Genomic DNA, 17,985 nt, shown 5'->3' with positions numbered 1-17,985 from the left:
GTTTTGATATTTTGTTCCCCTTGCTTTGTTTCCTTGAGACAGGATTTCTCTGTGTAGTGCTGGCTGTTCTGGAACTCACTCTGTAGACCAGGCTGGCCTTGAACTCAGATCGGCCTGCCTCTGCCTTCCAAGTGCTGGATCAGGCTTTTGTTTTTTGAGGTAAGGTTTTGATATGTATCCCAGGCTGACCTCAAAATCCCTATCTTCCTTCCTCAGCCATGAGTGTTGGGATTAAGCGACACGCCACCACACTAGGCTGTTCTGTTTGAAGGCGTTAGGAAGGGCTTCCCTGTGAAGCTGGGAGAGCTGGCACATGCCTGAATCTCAGCACTTCAGGGGCACATCGCTGCCTCAGACCCATGACCAGCCTCAACTCAGCTCCAGGACATTGTACTTCATAGCACAGGATTATCGTGGGCAAGGCTTTGGGGTCATCTCTGGTATTTGTGGGGTAATCTGCATTAGTGCTGTTGTCTGTGTGAGCCTTGCAGTGAGCATGCGAGGCTATCCCGGTCCTCAGCGGCAAGCCGAAGGCAGGCAGTGAATCTTGTGAAGGTAGAGAACCATGCTCAAACAGGAGCCTAGCAGTGCTCAACAACAGGGGTTTGTTTCTCCCTTGTGGTAAGAGCCCCCTGCCTGGCTGCTCTGGACCCCACCACCTCATCTTCTGAAGAAACCACCTGCGGACTGCCAGGCTGCTGGCAGTGAAGGGTACCCGGACACATCCCACTTCCTCTCTTCCCCTTTGCTAAGACTTAGCCCTGGGGTAAGGCCCTTCAAAGGAGGCTGGCCAACAAAGTCACCAGCTGTCTGTGAGGCAACCGCTCTTGGGCATGGCCCACAAGGGCCTACTGGGGACCCCAAGAGCTCCAGCTGCTCCAGCAGCCTCAGAGGTGAGCTCTGGGAAGAGCATGTGGGAGCTGTCTGGCTGCAGGTGGACTGAGAGCATCTCAGGGGCAATGGTGACTTGCATGTTAGCCTGACTGGCTGGCTCCAGCTGTGGTCAGTGTGCCATCTGTCACAAGGGGAACAATCATGAGATGGGGATTGCAAACCAGACTCTGTGGTTCAGCCACGTTACCCTGAACAAATCTCACGTGTAAAATGAGAGATACCTATTCTATTGTATCACAATATTGCTAGATTTCATATGAGGGGCACAAAGTGCCCTTGAGAGTTCAGACCCTGAGCCCACCTAAGCTTTTTCACCCTCTGACTACGGTTAGGAGTTTTATGTCAGGATCAAGAAAACCTTCCAGTAGAGAGGCCTCCTTCAGCCACCCCTCAAAGACATGAGATTTTGGTAGGCTATATATGTAGATACAATATTAATTTAATCAAGGAATCCCCAAGAATAACACACAATCCAGCCCAAGGGCGTTCTAACCTCAAGACTAGAGGAGCCCGCCCACAGGAGGATGAAGACCTTGCACTGCAAATCCCTTAAAGGACAAGAAGCAGCACCCTCTGTTTAGGAAGCGGTTTATTGTTGCTCCAAGGATGAGCGCTCGCAAGGCGACAGCCTTCAGAGCATCTCCCGCATGGCCTGGCTGAGCTTCTGAATCTTGGTCTTTGCAGACATGTCAACGTATTTCTCCCCAATTCGGACAATCATGCCACCCATGATTGACGGATCAGTCTAGGAAATAAAACAGGTTGCAAATGTGAAAACACAGGATTCACTCATCAGGTGCGCAGATTAAAAAACAAAAAAACAAAAATCCTGAGGAGGCTCACTAAAACAGGCAGATCACCCACAACACGATGGGAACTATGCTGGGGTCAGGACTCGGCACCAACACTGACCACAGCCGTGGCCGAGTCAGACAATGAAGGGACCAAACCCACCTTAACCTCCAGTTTCAGTATCTGCCCTTGACCCAGGAAGCTCTTCAGCACGGTCTTTAACTCGGAGAGAACAGCTTCATCTAAAGGCTAAAAAAGAATGACCACCCTTTAAACAGAGCACAACAACAGGACCACAGTTAGAGAGGGAAAAAAATATAAATACTCGTAGGAAGGGGATATATGTACACAGAGTACAGACTTCTGAGAAAAGAGGCCTGAGTTATCCTCAGCCCACCTAAGCCTCATCTTCTTCACTATAAAATAAGGACAATCTTAGGATAATAAAGATGACAAGGTCCCCAGCAGATGGCAGCGCCAATAAACGGTGGTAGTTACTGCCCTGCATGGCAGCAGGCCACAGGTTAAACAGTCCTATTCTAGAAGTTAACATTGCATTTAAGAGTCCAGGCCATAACAGGACCTAAATCGCTATTTCATAAAACGCTTCGATGTCCTTTAAATGCAGCCAGGATCCCCATGACTAACCGCTGGCTTCCAGGTGGAGGCTCACAGGAATCTCACTAGTGACAAGTTACATTCCGCAGTGGGGGAAAGGCCACTTACAGATGCTGTGGTCACTGTGCATGGCACTTCTCCACGGTGGACACTCATGATGGTGGAAAAGGCAGAGATGACCGCCTGGGTATTGCTTAGCCGTCCGTTCTCAGCAAGCACATCTGGGGAAGTGACAGGAGCTCAGTGAGCCACATTCAGAGCAAAGCCAATTTGTAGCTGGAAACACCACAATCAGAGTCCTCAGAGACTGCGTATGGGGGCTGGAGGGACGGCTCAGTGACTCAGCACGGGAGCTGCTCCTGCAGCGAACCCAGGCTCAGTTACCAGCGCCCATATGTTGGCTCATGACCACCCACAACTCCAGTTTCAGGGGATCAGATTCCTTCTTTTGACTTCCTGGGGCACCAAGTTTTTTTCTCCCTCTGGTCACTTCCCCCTCTTAACCTTAACCCCAACCCTTGCACAGTTAAAACAATTATCTAAGAAAACCCAACTGGGAGCGTGGCCACACTCACTCATGAGGTTGGCTGTCAGCGGTGAAAACTTTTCCTTGGCCGTGATACTAGCCAGGCTTTTCACTTTGATGGAGCGCTTGATGTAGGGGTTCAGAACCGCAAGAGACACCTTGGGGTCCTTCAGGAGTTGCTGTAAGCACATACACGAGTCAGCCGGCACACATTTTGTTAATGACTTTACATGGGGTTAAAGACATACTTTAAAGAACTCCAGAAATACCTTATGAGGTTCCTTACATGTATTTTAAGAAATCATACAAAATTAAGCAGCCACAGCCGGGTGATGGTGGCGCATGCCTTTAATCCCAGCACTCGGGAGGCAGAGGCAGGCGGATCTCTGTGAGTTCGAGACCAGCCTGGTCTACAGAGCTAGCTCCAGGACAGGCTCCGAAGCCACAGAGAAACCCTGTCTTGAAAAACAAAACAAAACAAAAAGATTAAGCAGCCACAGTCTCACCATATATCCTACCGCATGTGACACCATAAGCCCATTTTACTCAGCACACATTCCCCCAGCTACACTGAGAGGCCTCTCTCTGAGTCCCCAGACAAACCTAACTTTGAGATTCTGGACTGAGAGGGAAGAGAACAAGAACCACACATGTTGCAAATCCATTTTATCCCTATTTTGCTAAAGTACAAACACGAACTTAGTAACCACCTGCAGCTTCGGCACCCGCTGACCTCAACATCAGACCAGAGTTCAAGGACCCACAATGGCTCTTCCTGGGCAGGCACCTTCCAGTCACACATCTGCCCGCCTGCCAGCTGCTCCCCAGCACCCCACTGGCTCCTGGAGGACGGCTAAATTTAGTCCATTGCCAAGCAGTGCTGATTTTCACGCTAGGATTTCCACCTGAGTAGCCACACAGAAAAGCCTTTACAGATAGGGCCCCGGAGCCTGGGCTACCCACCTTCTCATGTTTCTGCCAGCAGCATCCAGCAGACATCTAAGGAGACATCTCTTACCATCCCACCCCTGCCCCCAGCCCCTCAAAACCTCACTTGTAGCACCTCAGATAACTGTCTCCCTTCTTCTCTAGGACCGACTTCTGGGTTGTATAAAAGCAAATCTAAGTAATTAGAAACATGAAAGAGACAGACACATACACACACAGAGACAGATAGACAGACACACACACACAGAGACAGACAGACACATACACACATAGAGAGAGAAAGAGAGAGGGAGGAGGGGAGAGATTATGGCATGGTCAGTGTGTGAAGGTCCAACAGCAACTTGGCCAGAGTTGGTTCTCTACTTCCACCATACACCACGTGGGTCTCAGAAAGTGAACTCAAATGCCATGCTTGGTGGTAAGTGTCCTCACCCAAGGAGACATCTTATCTGCCCATATACCAAGCTAATGTCCACCACCAAAATCATCACCTTCATGGTGAACAGGATTGCTTGGCTCAAAGAGAGCTTAACTGACCACCATATACAGTGATGACCAGCACAGGGCCTGTCTGCTCCAGTCAATGCCTCTCCACAGGGTCTCTAGCCCAGCCAAGTGCCTCAGTGTTAGACAAGTGCAGACAAGGAGGGAGGACGGCTAAATTTGTTTCTAAACAGAGTAAAGTTTAAGCTGAGTGAATGAGATGAGCAGCCCGTGCAGTGGTCCTACTACACAGGACACCGTGCTAGCCCGGGAAGCCGGACTGCTTTCTCTAAGGGATCTTAAAACATCTAACTGGAAAAACCACCCTTCCCCTGGGGTGACCACACTGGCCGTGGAGTGAGAGCAGACGCTTGGTTTCTGCTAATTCAAAGGTGATTTCCCTTTCTTTACCTTTCAAAGGAAAATGCAAAGAGAGATTTTTTTTTCCTGGGCAGTCTTGGGCCTATCAGTTCTGTCTCATTACCCAGCAGCCTCTGCTCAGCCATTCTTCTTTCACTTCTTGGGAATAATTACAAATTCCCCAGAAGGGCAGGATGGCCCAGTCACTGGCTGCCAAGCTGCTGACCTGAGTTTGCTCCCCAGAACTCGCAGCGTAGAGGATGGGACTCCAACCTCTATACTTGCACCGTACATGCCCAACAGTCCCCAATTCCCAAAATGAGGAAAGGTAATTAAAGAATTTTTTTTTTAAATCTAGGAAGTTCCCGAAGAAACTGTCATGAAGAAATGTAATTTCAGTAATGTGAAAATAAATTCAAAAGACATTAACATAACCTTGGTCTTTTAACATGGCCAAGTGTTCTTAAAAATGTCTTGTAGTTTCCAGTGGCTCTTTTTACAAGTCAGGAACAGGCACCACCAGGACAGCTACTCACCCCCACCCGTAGCAACTCCTTTTCCACTTGGTCCAGCTTATTCTGTTTGGAAGCAGCAGAATAAAGGGCGGTGGCATAGCGACCTTCGATGCCATAAAGCTGCACAGGGGGCTGGGAAGGAAAAGAGGGAAGGGAGGAAGAGTTCAGTCAGGAGTACAGTTATTGTTGTATTATGACTTAGAGACCACAGTTCCCACTACCACAGCAGTTAAGCACTTCACCAAGGAGCAGTCCTAAATGAGGACTCACACATGAGGGACATCTCACTTCCTCTGTCCCGAGTCTCTGCTGGCTCTACCTACCTGCAACTGTCTGAGCTTTCCCTTCCTTGAACTCAGTATAAGGCAGGCTCTAGGCATGGGAGGGTTCAGGGACTAACAGCTCACAGCTCTGAAGACAGGCGAAGCCGGACCAGTGTATGAAAACCGGCCAAGTGCACACTCCCCATCACTGTTACGGTGTTTGAGGATGCTCTCAGGATGAATAAAATGCCTCTATTCAGAGGTCTCACAGAATTTGCTTCTGTTGAGACGGGAGGAATGTGTTTCTGTAAGTTCGTACTGCATTCTGTTCTGCTATTTCCCAAGGTGAGTTTACGTACAGTTGACTGGCTTGGGCGCCAGAAAGCATATGACAACCCAGAATATCTCTAGACCTGTAAGCTAAGAAAGCTGAATGGACCCCTCACACATGAACTAGTAATTAGAGTTACAAAATAATCCTTGTACATTCACCCACATGTCACTCTGTATTGGGTAACCAAACTGGAGTTGTCTGCATCAATCAGACTTCTGGGTTAAAGAGAAGGGGCTAGCAGACTGAGACTACTGGTGCCTGGTAGGGCCAATCGAGTGGGCCCATCAGTATTGATTTTGTTTGGAGAAAAAGGGTGCAGAGTGTCAAGAAGTAACTTGGAGCTGAGACAGTATCAACTCCTGTAACAATTCTAAGGATCTGGGCGATGGCTTTACTCCCAGCACTCCAATCTCTGTGAGTTCAAGGCCAGCCTGGTCAACAGAGTGAGTTCTAAGACAGCCAGGGCTGTTACAAGAGAAACCCTGTCTCCAGGGGGAAAAAAAGAAGAATCTGGGCACTTTATTTTCTTTAGTTAGAAATATTTCCTTCATAGAAAGAAAACAAAAGGCTAGCTTGTCTATGAAGGACTACTAGGAAAAACAACTTAAAATTCATTTACCCATTTACCCTGTTTGTGTGTGCGTGTGTACACACACACATGTGGAGAACCGAGGGCAGAAGACAATTTGCAGGGCCCTTCCTTCCACCATATGGCTTCCAGGGATTGATCTCCGATTCTCAGGCTTGCCCCAAACAAATAATTCTTAAAACATTAAAGGCTAGGGATGAGCTGACCCCCTCCCCTAACTCATTTGGAAACTGCTAATCTTGCAGAGAAAAGGTTAGTAATTACACACCTCTGAATTTCTGTTTAACTCCCACCACAAAAGAACAGAGGTCAACATACCCTCACAAGCTTGGCAAAGGGCCTGACCGCTGACGTGCTGAAGCACCGTACCTTTAGAACACAGAGATGAAACAGGGTTATGTGAAGGATTTCTGCATTACTTAGCAGTATGTTAAAATAAGCGATTCGTTGCATCGATTCTCTTATCACACAGGCTATATGAATGGGAACTGCTCTTTATCTACGAATAAATTCCCTATTGAACCATCTCAACTGCTTTGGAAACGGCCTCCCTACCACCTTCCCCGCTGGATGGCTGAGAGAGAAATGCTAACTTCCCAAAATTTAATTTTCAAAAGAAGAAATCTATCACCTTCGATAAGAATTTTATATGAAAGTGGAATATTTATAGTTATATCACCTTTGAGGAAATTTTAACGAAAGTAGGAGGATTTCAGTCACGATTCAAGCAAATATACTTGCTTAGGAACTGAAACGCTACCCAAGACCAAAGACTGAGTATACTTGATATGGCAGGCTTCGGGTCTTAAGAGATGAAACTGTCTGTCACGGGAAAAGCCTGGAAGCGACAGCTTAGGAAGCACCTCGCAAGGGCACAGGCCATTATGCTTCCAGCTCTGGAATGCATAGATTAGAACTGGCTGAGTTAAAAACTACGGTGTTGCAAACGAAAAGCATCACGGCACAGATGATCCAGGCGCGTCTTTTTCCCACCCAATTCCAGGTTCCTCCGTCTCCCAGACCCTGGCCGGCTGCTCCTCCGCGCGGTGACCCCGGATGTCAAGGTCAAGACAGCGCAACCCCGCGCCCACGACCCGCGGGGCCGAAGCTTCATCCGCCCCACGCTGTCCCCAGTCGCGGACCCACGGCTCTCGTGGGCGAGCTGACCCCTCAGCCACGGCCTCGCACGCGGCGCTGGGAGCCAGGGGCCGGCCACCCCGGGTGGGACCTCCTGCCAGCTTCGCCTACCTGCCGGGACAGCCCGGCCGCTGCTGGCGCCGCCATCTTTCTCCGGGCGGGTGTAGGTCAAACCCAAGTGGGGACAGAGCCCAGAGGCGTTAGAGCGCACGCGCGCGCCAGCGTAACCGCTCGGCTTTCTGGGAAATGAGCTCATCGCGTTCCAGGGTACATGGGTAGAGACCTCTTGCATGCTGGGAGTTGTAGTCCATAGGAGCCGTGGTGCGGCTGGGCTCTTGAACCCGAACGAGATCTAAAAATTAAATCTTATATTATTGGCTGAGTGGGTCTTAGTGTAGAGTGGATGGGTTCCCTTTAGTTTAAGGTTTACATTTAGATTCTTTGCACATTCATCGTCAATACCTCGTCTAGAACCGTAGTCTGCCAAAGCGTGCTTTGGTGCCAATGATTCATGCTTTGCTAAACAAATCAATACAAAAGCACAAGCGACCCTCCCAGGGCCACATGCTTGAGAGGAGGCTTCCTCGGCCTGATACAATTTTCTCTTCCCCCTCCTCCTTCCTCGTCTTACTAGAGCCTGGACCTGCTAGATTTCGGCGGTGTGTGCTTTTCAGAGTAGGACAGAATGAGATCAGAACTACAATCAGGGTTTAATCAAAGATGACGTAGAAAGTTACAAGTCAGCATGAGCCTTAGCCGGTTTCTCTGCGTTCTTACAACCGACACGTTTTCAATGCCCTTAATTTTCTCTTCCACAGCAAAGACAGTCAACAGTCCCATCCAACAACAGGTTTCCTGGTTCTAACACAGGAATTAATTAAGAAAACGCTTTCTGCTCAGATTTAGTATAGGAATACATTTAGTTGATTTGCCCCTTTTAGGGTATAATATTTTCTTCATTACTTTTTTTTTTTTAAATGGCGGTAAGTAGAAGAAATCATTCCTTTCTTTTCTACCACCCAGAGGCCTCTGCTGCCAACATCGTGGTGAACTGCTTACCAAAAAATCTTTAGGTTGCAGATTGCCCAGGCTTGAATCTTAATAGTTTTGTGAGCTTGGTTAATCACACAATTTCTCTGTGCCTCCATTTTCATCGCTATGAAATTATTATAGTAGTGCAGTCCCTGCCTTACACTCTTGGGAAAATTAACATTTATTATGTTAACACATATGCTGAGTACACAGTGACAGAGTTCTTTGTTTTTTGTTTGTGGTTTTTAGTCACAATTTATATATAACTTAGTATCTTGCCTTTCCCCTTAATGTGAGTGAAAAATGGATACAGAATTATATGAGCTGTGAATACAGCTTTATAAAGTTATTTTATGTGTATGAGTATTTGCCTGCATGTGTGTTTATGTGCCATGTATGTGTGTGTCTATTGCCTGAGAGACCAGAAAACGATGTTGGGTTCCTCGGAACTGGAGATAGAGGTGGTTATGAGCTGCCTTGTGGGTGCTGGGAACTGAATACGGGCCCTCTACAGGACCAGTGCTCTTAACCACTGGGCCATCTCTCCAGCTTCATGAACACATTTTGGATGCTCAAATTTCTAAGTGATGACATATTTTAGAGATGTGTCCACAGCTGCAGAATAATCCGGATTTATTATGTAACTTAACGGTTGTATGGCTTTTCAGCATAATCCACATAGTTTATACTTATTTTGTATTGAAATTTTAAAAAGCAGCACACGAGAGAAAGACGCCATGCGACAGAGCTCAGGTGGAAAGGGTTTTTTTTTTTTTTTTTAATTGGGGGAAATGAAAAGGAGGGAGAGGAGGTCCACTTCTGGGGACAGGAGCTCCAGGAGAGGCAGAGAGAAAGGGAGGCGGGCAAGACTTCCCTTTAAAAAGGGAACGTAGCAAATGGGCTCAGCTCTTAGTGACTGCAGCTGAGGACGTAGCCTGTCAGGACCCCAAGGGTAGGCCAGGACAGATGCCTGAATACTAATGTTTTGTTCACTCAAAAGTTCTACATCTTCCGGGTATCTTTAGACATAATTTTTTTCTTCATATTTTGGACAATTTACAGAGTAGAATTTCAGAATTGCACAGCTGACGAATGCTCACGAGCCGATGGGCACAGAAGCGAAGCCACTTTCCCTGGTTGACATTCTCGCTAGCGGTGTGTGAATACTTTGGATTTACTCCACTGCTGTTGTTTGAGGAATGGTGGGTTGCATCCCACTGCCCAGCTTGCTTAACCCCCGAAATAACCACACAGAAATTGTATTAAATTACTGCCCGGCCCATTATACCTAGCGTCTTCTTGGCCAACTCTCACATCCTGATCTGAGATTTCCATCAATCTGCGTAACACCACGAGGTTGTGGCTTACTGGGAAAGATTCTAACCAGCATCAGTCTCAGGCAGGAGCTTCATGGTGTCAGCTATACTGCCTTCTTCCTCCCAGAATTCAGTTCTGTCTTCTCCACCTATCTAAGTTCTGCCCTATCAAAAGACCAAAGCAGTTTTTTTTTATTCAACTAATGAAAGCAACACAGAGACAGAAGAACCTCCTACACCACATTGCTCCAAATTAATTTTAGAGGTTATTTTTTAAATCAGTCTAATGAAAAGCCTATTCACCACTGAGCACATCTTATTAAACCTCCCATGTGTAGACAGCTGTTTTATATCCCAAGCTGCAGCAAGGTATAAAAAGACCAGCCTGCTTGCCTTAACAGGCTGTGCTGGCTAGCTTGACACAAACTGGAGACACCTGGGAAGAAGGTGCCTCAGCTGAGAAACCGCCTCGCTCAAACTGGCCAATAGGCAAGTCTGTGGATCATTTTCTGGATTAATGATTGATGAGGGAGGTGGGAGGGCCCAGCCCACGGGTGGCAGTGCCACCCAGTATGAATTGTGTAAGAAAGCAGGCCACCAAGCCGTGGGAAACAAGCCAGTAAGCAGTATATTGGTGACTGCCTCATGTTCTGCCTGGAGTGACTGTTGTCAACTTCTCTGTGATGAACTTTTACCTGGAAATGAGAGCTGAAACAAACCCTTTCTTTCCCCCACATTGTTTTTGTTCCCTGGTGTGTGTGTGTGTGTGCGCGCGTGCGTGTGTGTGTGGCTCTGACTGTCCCAGAACTCACTCTGTAGACCAGGCTGGCCTCAAACTCAAAGGACCATCACCACCCGGCTTGTTTGGTGTCTTATTTCAGAAAAAAAAAAATCAAACTAGGGGACACGCTTACAGTATGTAAAACAAACTATAACCCTGTATTTCCTGAAGTACAGGCACATTCGACTTTACAATGTAATTTGGGTATCAGTAGGTGAAATAGAAAGCAAAGGTTCTGAGCTCTAATGCACTTGGGAAGTTCTAGACCGTCTACTGCATTGAATTTTTAAATATACCATTGTTGGCTCTATAGCAGAAAGACACCTTCTACTTATTTTGTGTTGTTCATTCCCCTCTAGCTCCCGGCAGAACTCCAAAATGGTAGTTTAAGGTTGATTGAATGTCAAGGTTTGCTTGCATGCTGAGTCTCTTCAGGGTGTCTCGCGGGTGTAAGTGGGCTCGGTATGTCGCTATTTTGTGGGTGACAAAGCAGACTTAGATTATTAAAAAATTAGTTATATCACACACAGTCAAGGCCAATAGACCAATCAGACTTGCCCAAGGGCAGGGCCACAGTGGGAGTGAAGGCCAGACATTTGAGACGCCTTATCTGTCTTGTTTCATGTTGGCTTCCAATTCAAGACAAACATTGATCACTGTTTTGTCTTCTGCACAAAGCACAGACACAGAAAACAGCAGCTTGGCTCCATGAGCCCTTCAACGGTAGCGTCTGTGCTTTATTGTTATTGTGTGTGTGATGCCCTTGCCACAGGGTGGCAGCAAATGCCAAAGGACAACTGGGTGCAACCGCCTTCATCAGGCGCAAGGCAAGAGCCTTTACTGTCGGAGCCATCTCGCCAGCCCTGCATTTGTCTTTAAATTAAGTGACTTGCTCCTTAATCCAGAAAGAACTATTTTGAAATTATGCTATCCAGAAAACCTGGATGAAAAGACCAGACTTTTAGGAACAATTACTCTTGTGCATTACCAGAAACTCAGATGAAGGCGAATGTCCTAATTCTTTACCGCACTTACTTGAACACAGAATAAGGGAAAATGGATGGATGTGGCAGGCTTTTTCTTTTGGGCCACCAACCAGCAATCCCGACATGGAGACTTCTTATTAATTGTGAATGCTCGGCCATAGGTTTCTTGCTAACTCTTATAACTTAACCAGTTTCTCTTCATCTATGTTTTGCCTCGGGGCTTTTTACCTTTCTTCGCTTCTGTATATCTTACTTTCCTGCTTGTCATGTCTGTCTGTCTGGTTACTCTGGCTTCTGGCCCTAGGCCTGTCCCTCTCTTTCTCCCTCATTCTCTTCCTTTTCTTCTTCCTCCTCCTCCTCTTCTTGCCTAGATTCCTCTTCCTATTTATTCTCTCTGTGCATCAGTCCTGCCTACCCCTCTCTTGCTTAGCTATTGGCAGTTCAGCTTTTTATTAGACTAATCAGGTGTGTTAGGCAGGCAAGGCGAAACATCTTTACATAATTAAATAAATACAGTATAAATGAATGTAGCACATCTTTGTCCAGTTAAAATAATATTCTACAACATATGGGAGTGACTTTTTGGAATAGTATGTTATGTGGCCATTAAAACGAGGTTTTCAAGCTAGGCATAGTGGTGTGCCCCTGTAATCCCAACACTCAGGGGACAGAGGCAGGCAGATGACTATAAATTCAAGTTCAACCTGATCTATAGAGGAAGCTCTAGTCCAATCAGGTTATACAGCAAGATTAAAAAAATCTAAATAAGTAAAACAAAATTACAAAAATTACCTTAGGATACAAAAGAGATCCAGTTTAAACACCTTAAACATTTGCAAACCTATTTTTTTTTACAACGATCATGTGGTTCTTACCAAAACCAGGAAAAAACAAAACTGGAGGGTGTGGTCCATCGTCAGCTAGCTAACTGCCTAGCTCTGCATGAGGAGACACGTGTGCTCTGGTTCCTAATCACGCTTCTCTCTGACACACATGGCAATGACTTCAAGTTGAGTGTCTTAAGGGTGGGGGAGTCGAATGCTCAAGGTCTTTTCCTACACTGGTTCCACACAAATTTCTCGGCCTGGAGATCTGTCTGTGGATACCATTGCAGGTGTGGTTTCTATTTAGGGAAAGAACAAAGAGGGTTTCTCTAGTCCTCTTCTTGTACCAGCAGGACTCAGGAGTGTTTGCCTTGTCTGTGGATTCCTGTTGGAGTAAGTTCTTCTCTGATGTTTTATTTAAGAATGGTGTGTCTGCGGGCGGAGGTGGCACAAACGCCTTCAATCCCAGCACTCAGGAGACAGAGGAAGGCGGATCTCTGAGACCAACCTGGGCTGCAAGAGAGTACAGGACAGGTTCCAAAGCTACACAGAGGAACCCTGTCTTGAAAAGAACTCTGTCTGCATAAGGCCTTTACTGCAGCCCAGAGCCATGTGTGTCTTGAGGACATTGTGGTGGCCCGCATTGGGCAGATCTTTTGCACATGACCCCTTTCTTTTTTTTTTTTTTTTAAATATTTATTTATTTATTATGTATACAATGTTCTGTCTGTGTGTATGTCTGCAGACCAGAAGAGGGCGCCAGACCTCATTACAGATGTTTGTGAGCCACCATGTGGTTGCTGGGAATTGAACTCAGGACCTTTGGAAGAGCAGGCAATGCTCTTAACCACTGAGCCATCTCTCCAGCCCCGACCCCTTTCTTTTTAAGGCCTCAGAATGAACAAATAACCCTGGCGTTATACACAAATCTTGCTGGCTACAGGGACTGTATGTTGGGAACTGATCAGGCATTGACCAGGAAAGAGAAGGCACTACGGCCACATACACTGAAACTCTTTATAAGACCTGGTACACGTGCTCAGAGGAAAGGGGCAATAAATCATTTCCTAAGAGTTTGGTGGTGGGACTGGAGACTCAGCTCAGCAGTTAAGACTTTGTGCTGCTCTCGCAGAGGACACCCGTTCAGGTCTCAGAGCCCAGGTGGTGGTTAAATGCCTGTCACACCAGCTCTGGGCGTCTGACGTCCTCTTCTGGACTCTGCTGGCGCCTGCACACTCACACGGACATATCCACCCACACATAGGCATGCTTGCGTGCACAAGGGGGAGACTTTGTTGTTTCTGTTTTTCGAGACAGCGTTTCTCTGTGTATCCTTGACTGCCCTGGAGGAACTCACTCTGTAGACCAGACTAGCCTCGTACTCACAGAGATCCACCTGCCTCCGGGGTGCTGGGATTAAAGGCGTGCACCACCACCGCCCAGTTTTTTTTTTCTTCTCTGTATAATCCTGTCTGGCCTGGAACACTCTATACAGACCAGGCTAACCTCAAACCCAGAGATCCACTTGCCTCTACCTCTGCCTCGGATGCTGGGATTAACGACCTGCAACAGCTACCCCACCAGCATACATAGATCTGGAAAGGGGCCGAGGGAAAGTCCTGAGTTTCACCACCCTGTGGCTCAGGCCTTTAGCGCACCGTTTAGCGTGCGCGCGGGGGGAGGGGTCTTGCCCACCTTGAAGCTGCCACCTGCTCTGTTCTCAAGGTCACCATGAGCAGCCTGGTCTCAGGTTCCTGCAAGACGCTGCCGACACTAGGGGGAGCCATCTCCTTATGTTGCAAACAGTTTCTGCGTCCAAACTGCTGTGTCCAGCTCACATTCGCCAGTGAGAATCAGATCATTGCGAGGACAAACCATCCAGATAGCTTCAGTGACAGTCTTCGCCTCCCCTAGCTGAAGCCTGGCATGGAACACCCTAGAAACCATCTTATCCCGGTCCTTGGCTTTCAGACTTCCCATAGCAACCCAAGTCTTGCTTCACTGGGCAGGCGCATAGTCCTTTGTTGGGGTGGGCGGTGGGGTGGGGCTAGGTCAGAGGAAGCGCCAAACCTTTGGGAAGGTATGGAGCAGAACATTCTGAGACACACCTGTTTGAATCATAACGCTGATCGTAAATGGAGAGCCCAGACGTGAACTTCCTAGCAGGTGCCTTTCTAATGGACTGAGAGGCCTGAGGAGACCTGCCTCTGGAGTCTGGTCACTACTGGTTGTTCTTGCTGGAGTGACCTAGGCTTTGTGTGCCCGAATTAATTTTGTACCTCAGGTTTCTTCTGTGAGACTGGAGATATCCTATCAGTCTGGAAGGCACGGGGAGCACCCCGAGTTCCTCTCACCTCTGCACGCAGTGGGTTTTCTATCTGTTGTTTTCCTGTAGAGAGAGGAACACAGACAAGGACCATTTAAGATGCAATGTCAGTGTGTTCTTTCCTCTTCACTGGGCTGTACAGCACAGAACTTGGAAGAGAGGGCCAAGTGCCCCTGAGAGTTGGGCACAGCTCCCATTTGGGACGGGACCTGATTGTGGGGAGGGCCACAGCCACGTGGGTCAGAAGCAGGTGTCTTCTGTGGACAGTTTCCATGTCTGGGGAATGAGGCTGGAGCGTGAGGCCATGATTGATTGAGAAGATATAGTGAGTGCCGTGGTCACTGAAACCGTGGAGGCCAGAGGCTGGGAACAACCCAGACAGAAGAAGGGAGAATACAGGGGGCTTTTAGCTACCCCAGAGTTTAAAGGCCACCCCAGTTTCTGCAGGGAATGAGTTAGAGTGACCTGGAAGTAGGAAGATGGTGCCTGGCACTCTACGGGGCACCTCCCAGAACAAGACTGGGCTACCAGCTTCTGTGGGGTTTTATTTGAGGACAGAATTGTAAGTCTGGGTAAAAGCTCTGTCTAGTTAGAGAGTTTCAGCCATGATAGAACTCTCAGTGGGTAGTTTTCAGAGCCCAAAATCAACTCTACAAGAAACAGAGGCGTTTGGGTCCTCTATGGTTGGAAAGGGGGATAGAGGAGTACCCCACTCCGGCTCAATACCTCTTCCCTTTGCGTTGGCATGAATTTGCCGAACCTTCACTGTGCTTTAGGAGACCATGACAGAGTTCCAGGGAACAGGCAGGCAACCAAGACCCGCATGCCTTCAGGAAGCTGTCACCGAATTCTTCTGAATCCGTTTCAGTTTTAAAAATCACCCTTCCTTGTGCTAAGAGGCAGGCACAGCTGGTAAAGTGGCTGCCTTGGCAGAACGAAGACCCAATTTCAGGTCCCCTGTGTGACATGAGTGTGAGCCGTCACACCCATATAATTAATCTAAGAACTACGGAGGCAGAGACAGGTGGATCTCTGGAGCTCACTGACTAGCAAAGGCTTGCATGGGGTGAACCCCAGTTTCAGTGTGGGGCCCTGTCTCAAAATACAGAGAGCGACAGAGGATGCCTACCATTGACCTATGTCCACCATCTGTACATATACATACACCTGTACACACACACAGTGCATGTGCCCACATGTACATTAACCTGCCCTCCTCAGCTTTCCTTTATCCTGCCTTTAACAGATACTATATAAACTGGGCAGTGATGGTGTTCGCCTTTAACCCCAGCACTCAGGAGGCAGAGACAGGTGGATCTCTGCAAGGTCGAGGCCAACCTGGTGAGACAGAGAGAGAGACAGAGAGAGAGACAGAGAGAGAGACAGAGAGAGAGAGACAGAGAGAGACGGAGAGAGAGACGGAGAGAGAGAGGGAGAGAGAGAGAGAGAGAGAGATTGAATAGACAATAGACTATCATCAAAATGAACCACACATAATTTTACAAGCTCTGAGTTTTCCTTAATATGTCTTTAAATTTGGAGGACTTCTTCCCACACCTGAGTCCCAAACAGACAGCAACTCCTGTCATATCTTGGCAACCCATCGAAGCATGAAAGAAAAAAAAAAAACGAGAATATTAAATCATCCCAGCTGGCAGATCATCACCACGCCATTCTCAAAGAGGCTGTTCATCAGCAATGAAGTCTGCAGCATCTCCCAGGCCTGAATCTAACGGGTCCACTTGTGGCACTGGCAGGAGCACCAGCCGTCCCGCCGCTCGTGCTCTGTGGCCCGAGTACTCACCTTGGAATGAATTCACTGTTGTTCTTGAAGCCTGCGTGTTTTTCTTACTTGTGTTCCAACCCTGAAGATTTCTGAGAACACTCTGGAAGTAATCTTTCACGGTAGGCATCAGTTGGTCCGGCCTTCTGGTTGGAAATACACCGTGGAACTTGAAACATGACAGCTATCTACCCAAGGCAGAAGCATTGGGATCAACTCCACAGGCTCCATTTGTAAATTCAGTATTGAGTTTGAATATCTAAGAACTGGACAGGGGTTAGATGAATCTTGGTTTATCTAGGATGAAATACTTTGCTGCCATTTTGATTTGAGAAAATATTCATAATCCATTGCTAACCAAAAATATAGCAGGATTAAAATACTCAGCATGTAATATGATGTTTGGTTTTTTTTTTTTTTTCCAAGACAGGGTTTCTCTGTAGCTTTGGAGCCTGTCCTAGAACTCACTCTATAGACCAGGCTGGCCTTGAACTCACAGAGATCTTCCTGCCCTCTGCTTCCTGAGTGCTGGGAATAAAGGCGTGTGCCACCACCACTCAGCTCTCTGATGATTTAAAAAGATAATTAGGTGTTTCTGTTCATCACTCAGCAGATTAGAAGAGGTCTGAAGAAGTGGTTACTAGTGAAGAAGGTTGTTACTAGTGGGGAATAACTGAGTCCCAGGACCCACGTGGGGGCAGTTCTAGTTCCGGGAGATCTTGCATCCTCTTCCAGCCTCTATAAGTTATACACGCGTGAGCATGCCCACAGGCAGACAGGCAGGCAGACAGACAGACAGACAGACAGACACACACACACACAGAGTTAAATAAGTCCTAAAAGGCTATAGGCTGCTGAGGGTGACAGCCCCTGAGCAGTGGCTTTCTCTCAGCTTCTCTGTGTCCCCTGAGTTTTGAGCATGGATCTCATGTTGCTTTGGTTCTGCTTTAAGATCTCAGTAGATGTTAACAGTTTCCCCTCAGGAACACCCTAAGAAGGGGCAAAGAAAGGAAATGCACCTGGCTGCGTCATCCACTCCTGGTTTTTGTTAAGCCTTCACAGTTTGCCATCCATTCTATTTAGTGTTAAGGTCTCTCCATAGGCTCAGTGCTGGCCATTCTAGTGCCGGACTCCGGATATCCACTTTCTCAGGTTCAGTGCTGTGCTAGACAGTTTCATGTCAATCTGACACAAGCTAAAGTCATCTGAGAGGAGGGAGCCTCAGCTGACGAAATCCCTCCGTAAGATCGGGCTGCAGGCAATCATGTAGAGCATTTTCTTAATTAGTGATTGATGGCAAAAGTGCAGCCATTGTGGGTGGTGCCATCCCTGGGCCGGTGGTCCTGGGTTCTGTAAGAAAGCAGGCTGAACAAGCCAAAGAGGAGCAGGCCAGTAAGCAGCACCCCTCTATGGCCTCTGTGTCAGCTCCTTCCCACCGGTTCCTGCCCTGTGTGAGTTCCTACCCTGACTGCGTTCAG

The 17,985-nt window shown here is 47.6% G+C and overlaps 1 protein-coding gene across 1 annotated transcript; it reads right to left on the bottom strand.

The window, feature by feature from the left end:
- Positions 1-1,315: 1,315 nt before the first annotated feature.
- Atp5po (ATP synthase peripheral stalk subunit OSCP) lies at positions 1,316-7,693 on the bottom strand. Its single transcript, XM_057766189.1, has 7 exons — positions 7,571-7,693; positions 6,641-6,691; positions 5,158-5,268; positions 2,880-3,009; positions 2,413-2,525; positions 1,849-1,935; positions 1,316-1,639 (listed from the first exon to the last, which is right to left on the bottom strand). Exons 1-7 carry the CDS (start codon positions 7,604-7,606, stop codon positions 1,526-1,528), a joined length of 642 nt encoding a protein of 213 aa, XP_057622172.1. The 5' UTR covers positions 7,607-7,693; the 3' UTR covers positions 1,316-1,525.
- Positions 7,694-17,985: the final 10,292 nt, after the last annotated feature.

Source organism: Chionomys nivalis, chromosome 3 (assembly GCF_950005125.1).
Source record: "Chionomys nivalis chromosome 3, mChiNiv1.1, whole genome shotgun sequence".
Classification (NCBI taxonomy): Eukaryota; Metazoa; Chordata; class Mammalia; order Rodentia; family Cricetidae; genus Chionomys; species Chionomys nivalis.
Note: the sequence above shows the minus strand (reverse complement) of the source record. Positions and strands in the feature narration are given on the sequence as shown.

Excerpts from the sequence above, each read along its gene's own strand:
- Atp5po (XM_057766189.1), bottom strand. The coding sequence starts at position 7,606 with ATGGCGGCGCCAGCAGCGGCCGGGCTGTCCCGGCAG. Across the intron at positions 3,010-5,157 it reads AGGAGTTGCTACGGGTGGGG|CAACTCCTGAAGGACCCCAA; the intron begins GTGAGTAGCTGT and ends ATGTGCTTACAG. Across the intron at positions 1,936-2,412 it reads GCACAGTGACCACAGCATCT|CCTTTAGATGAAGCTGTTCT; the intron begins GTAAGTGGCCTT and ends ATTCTTTTTTAG.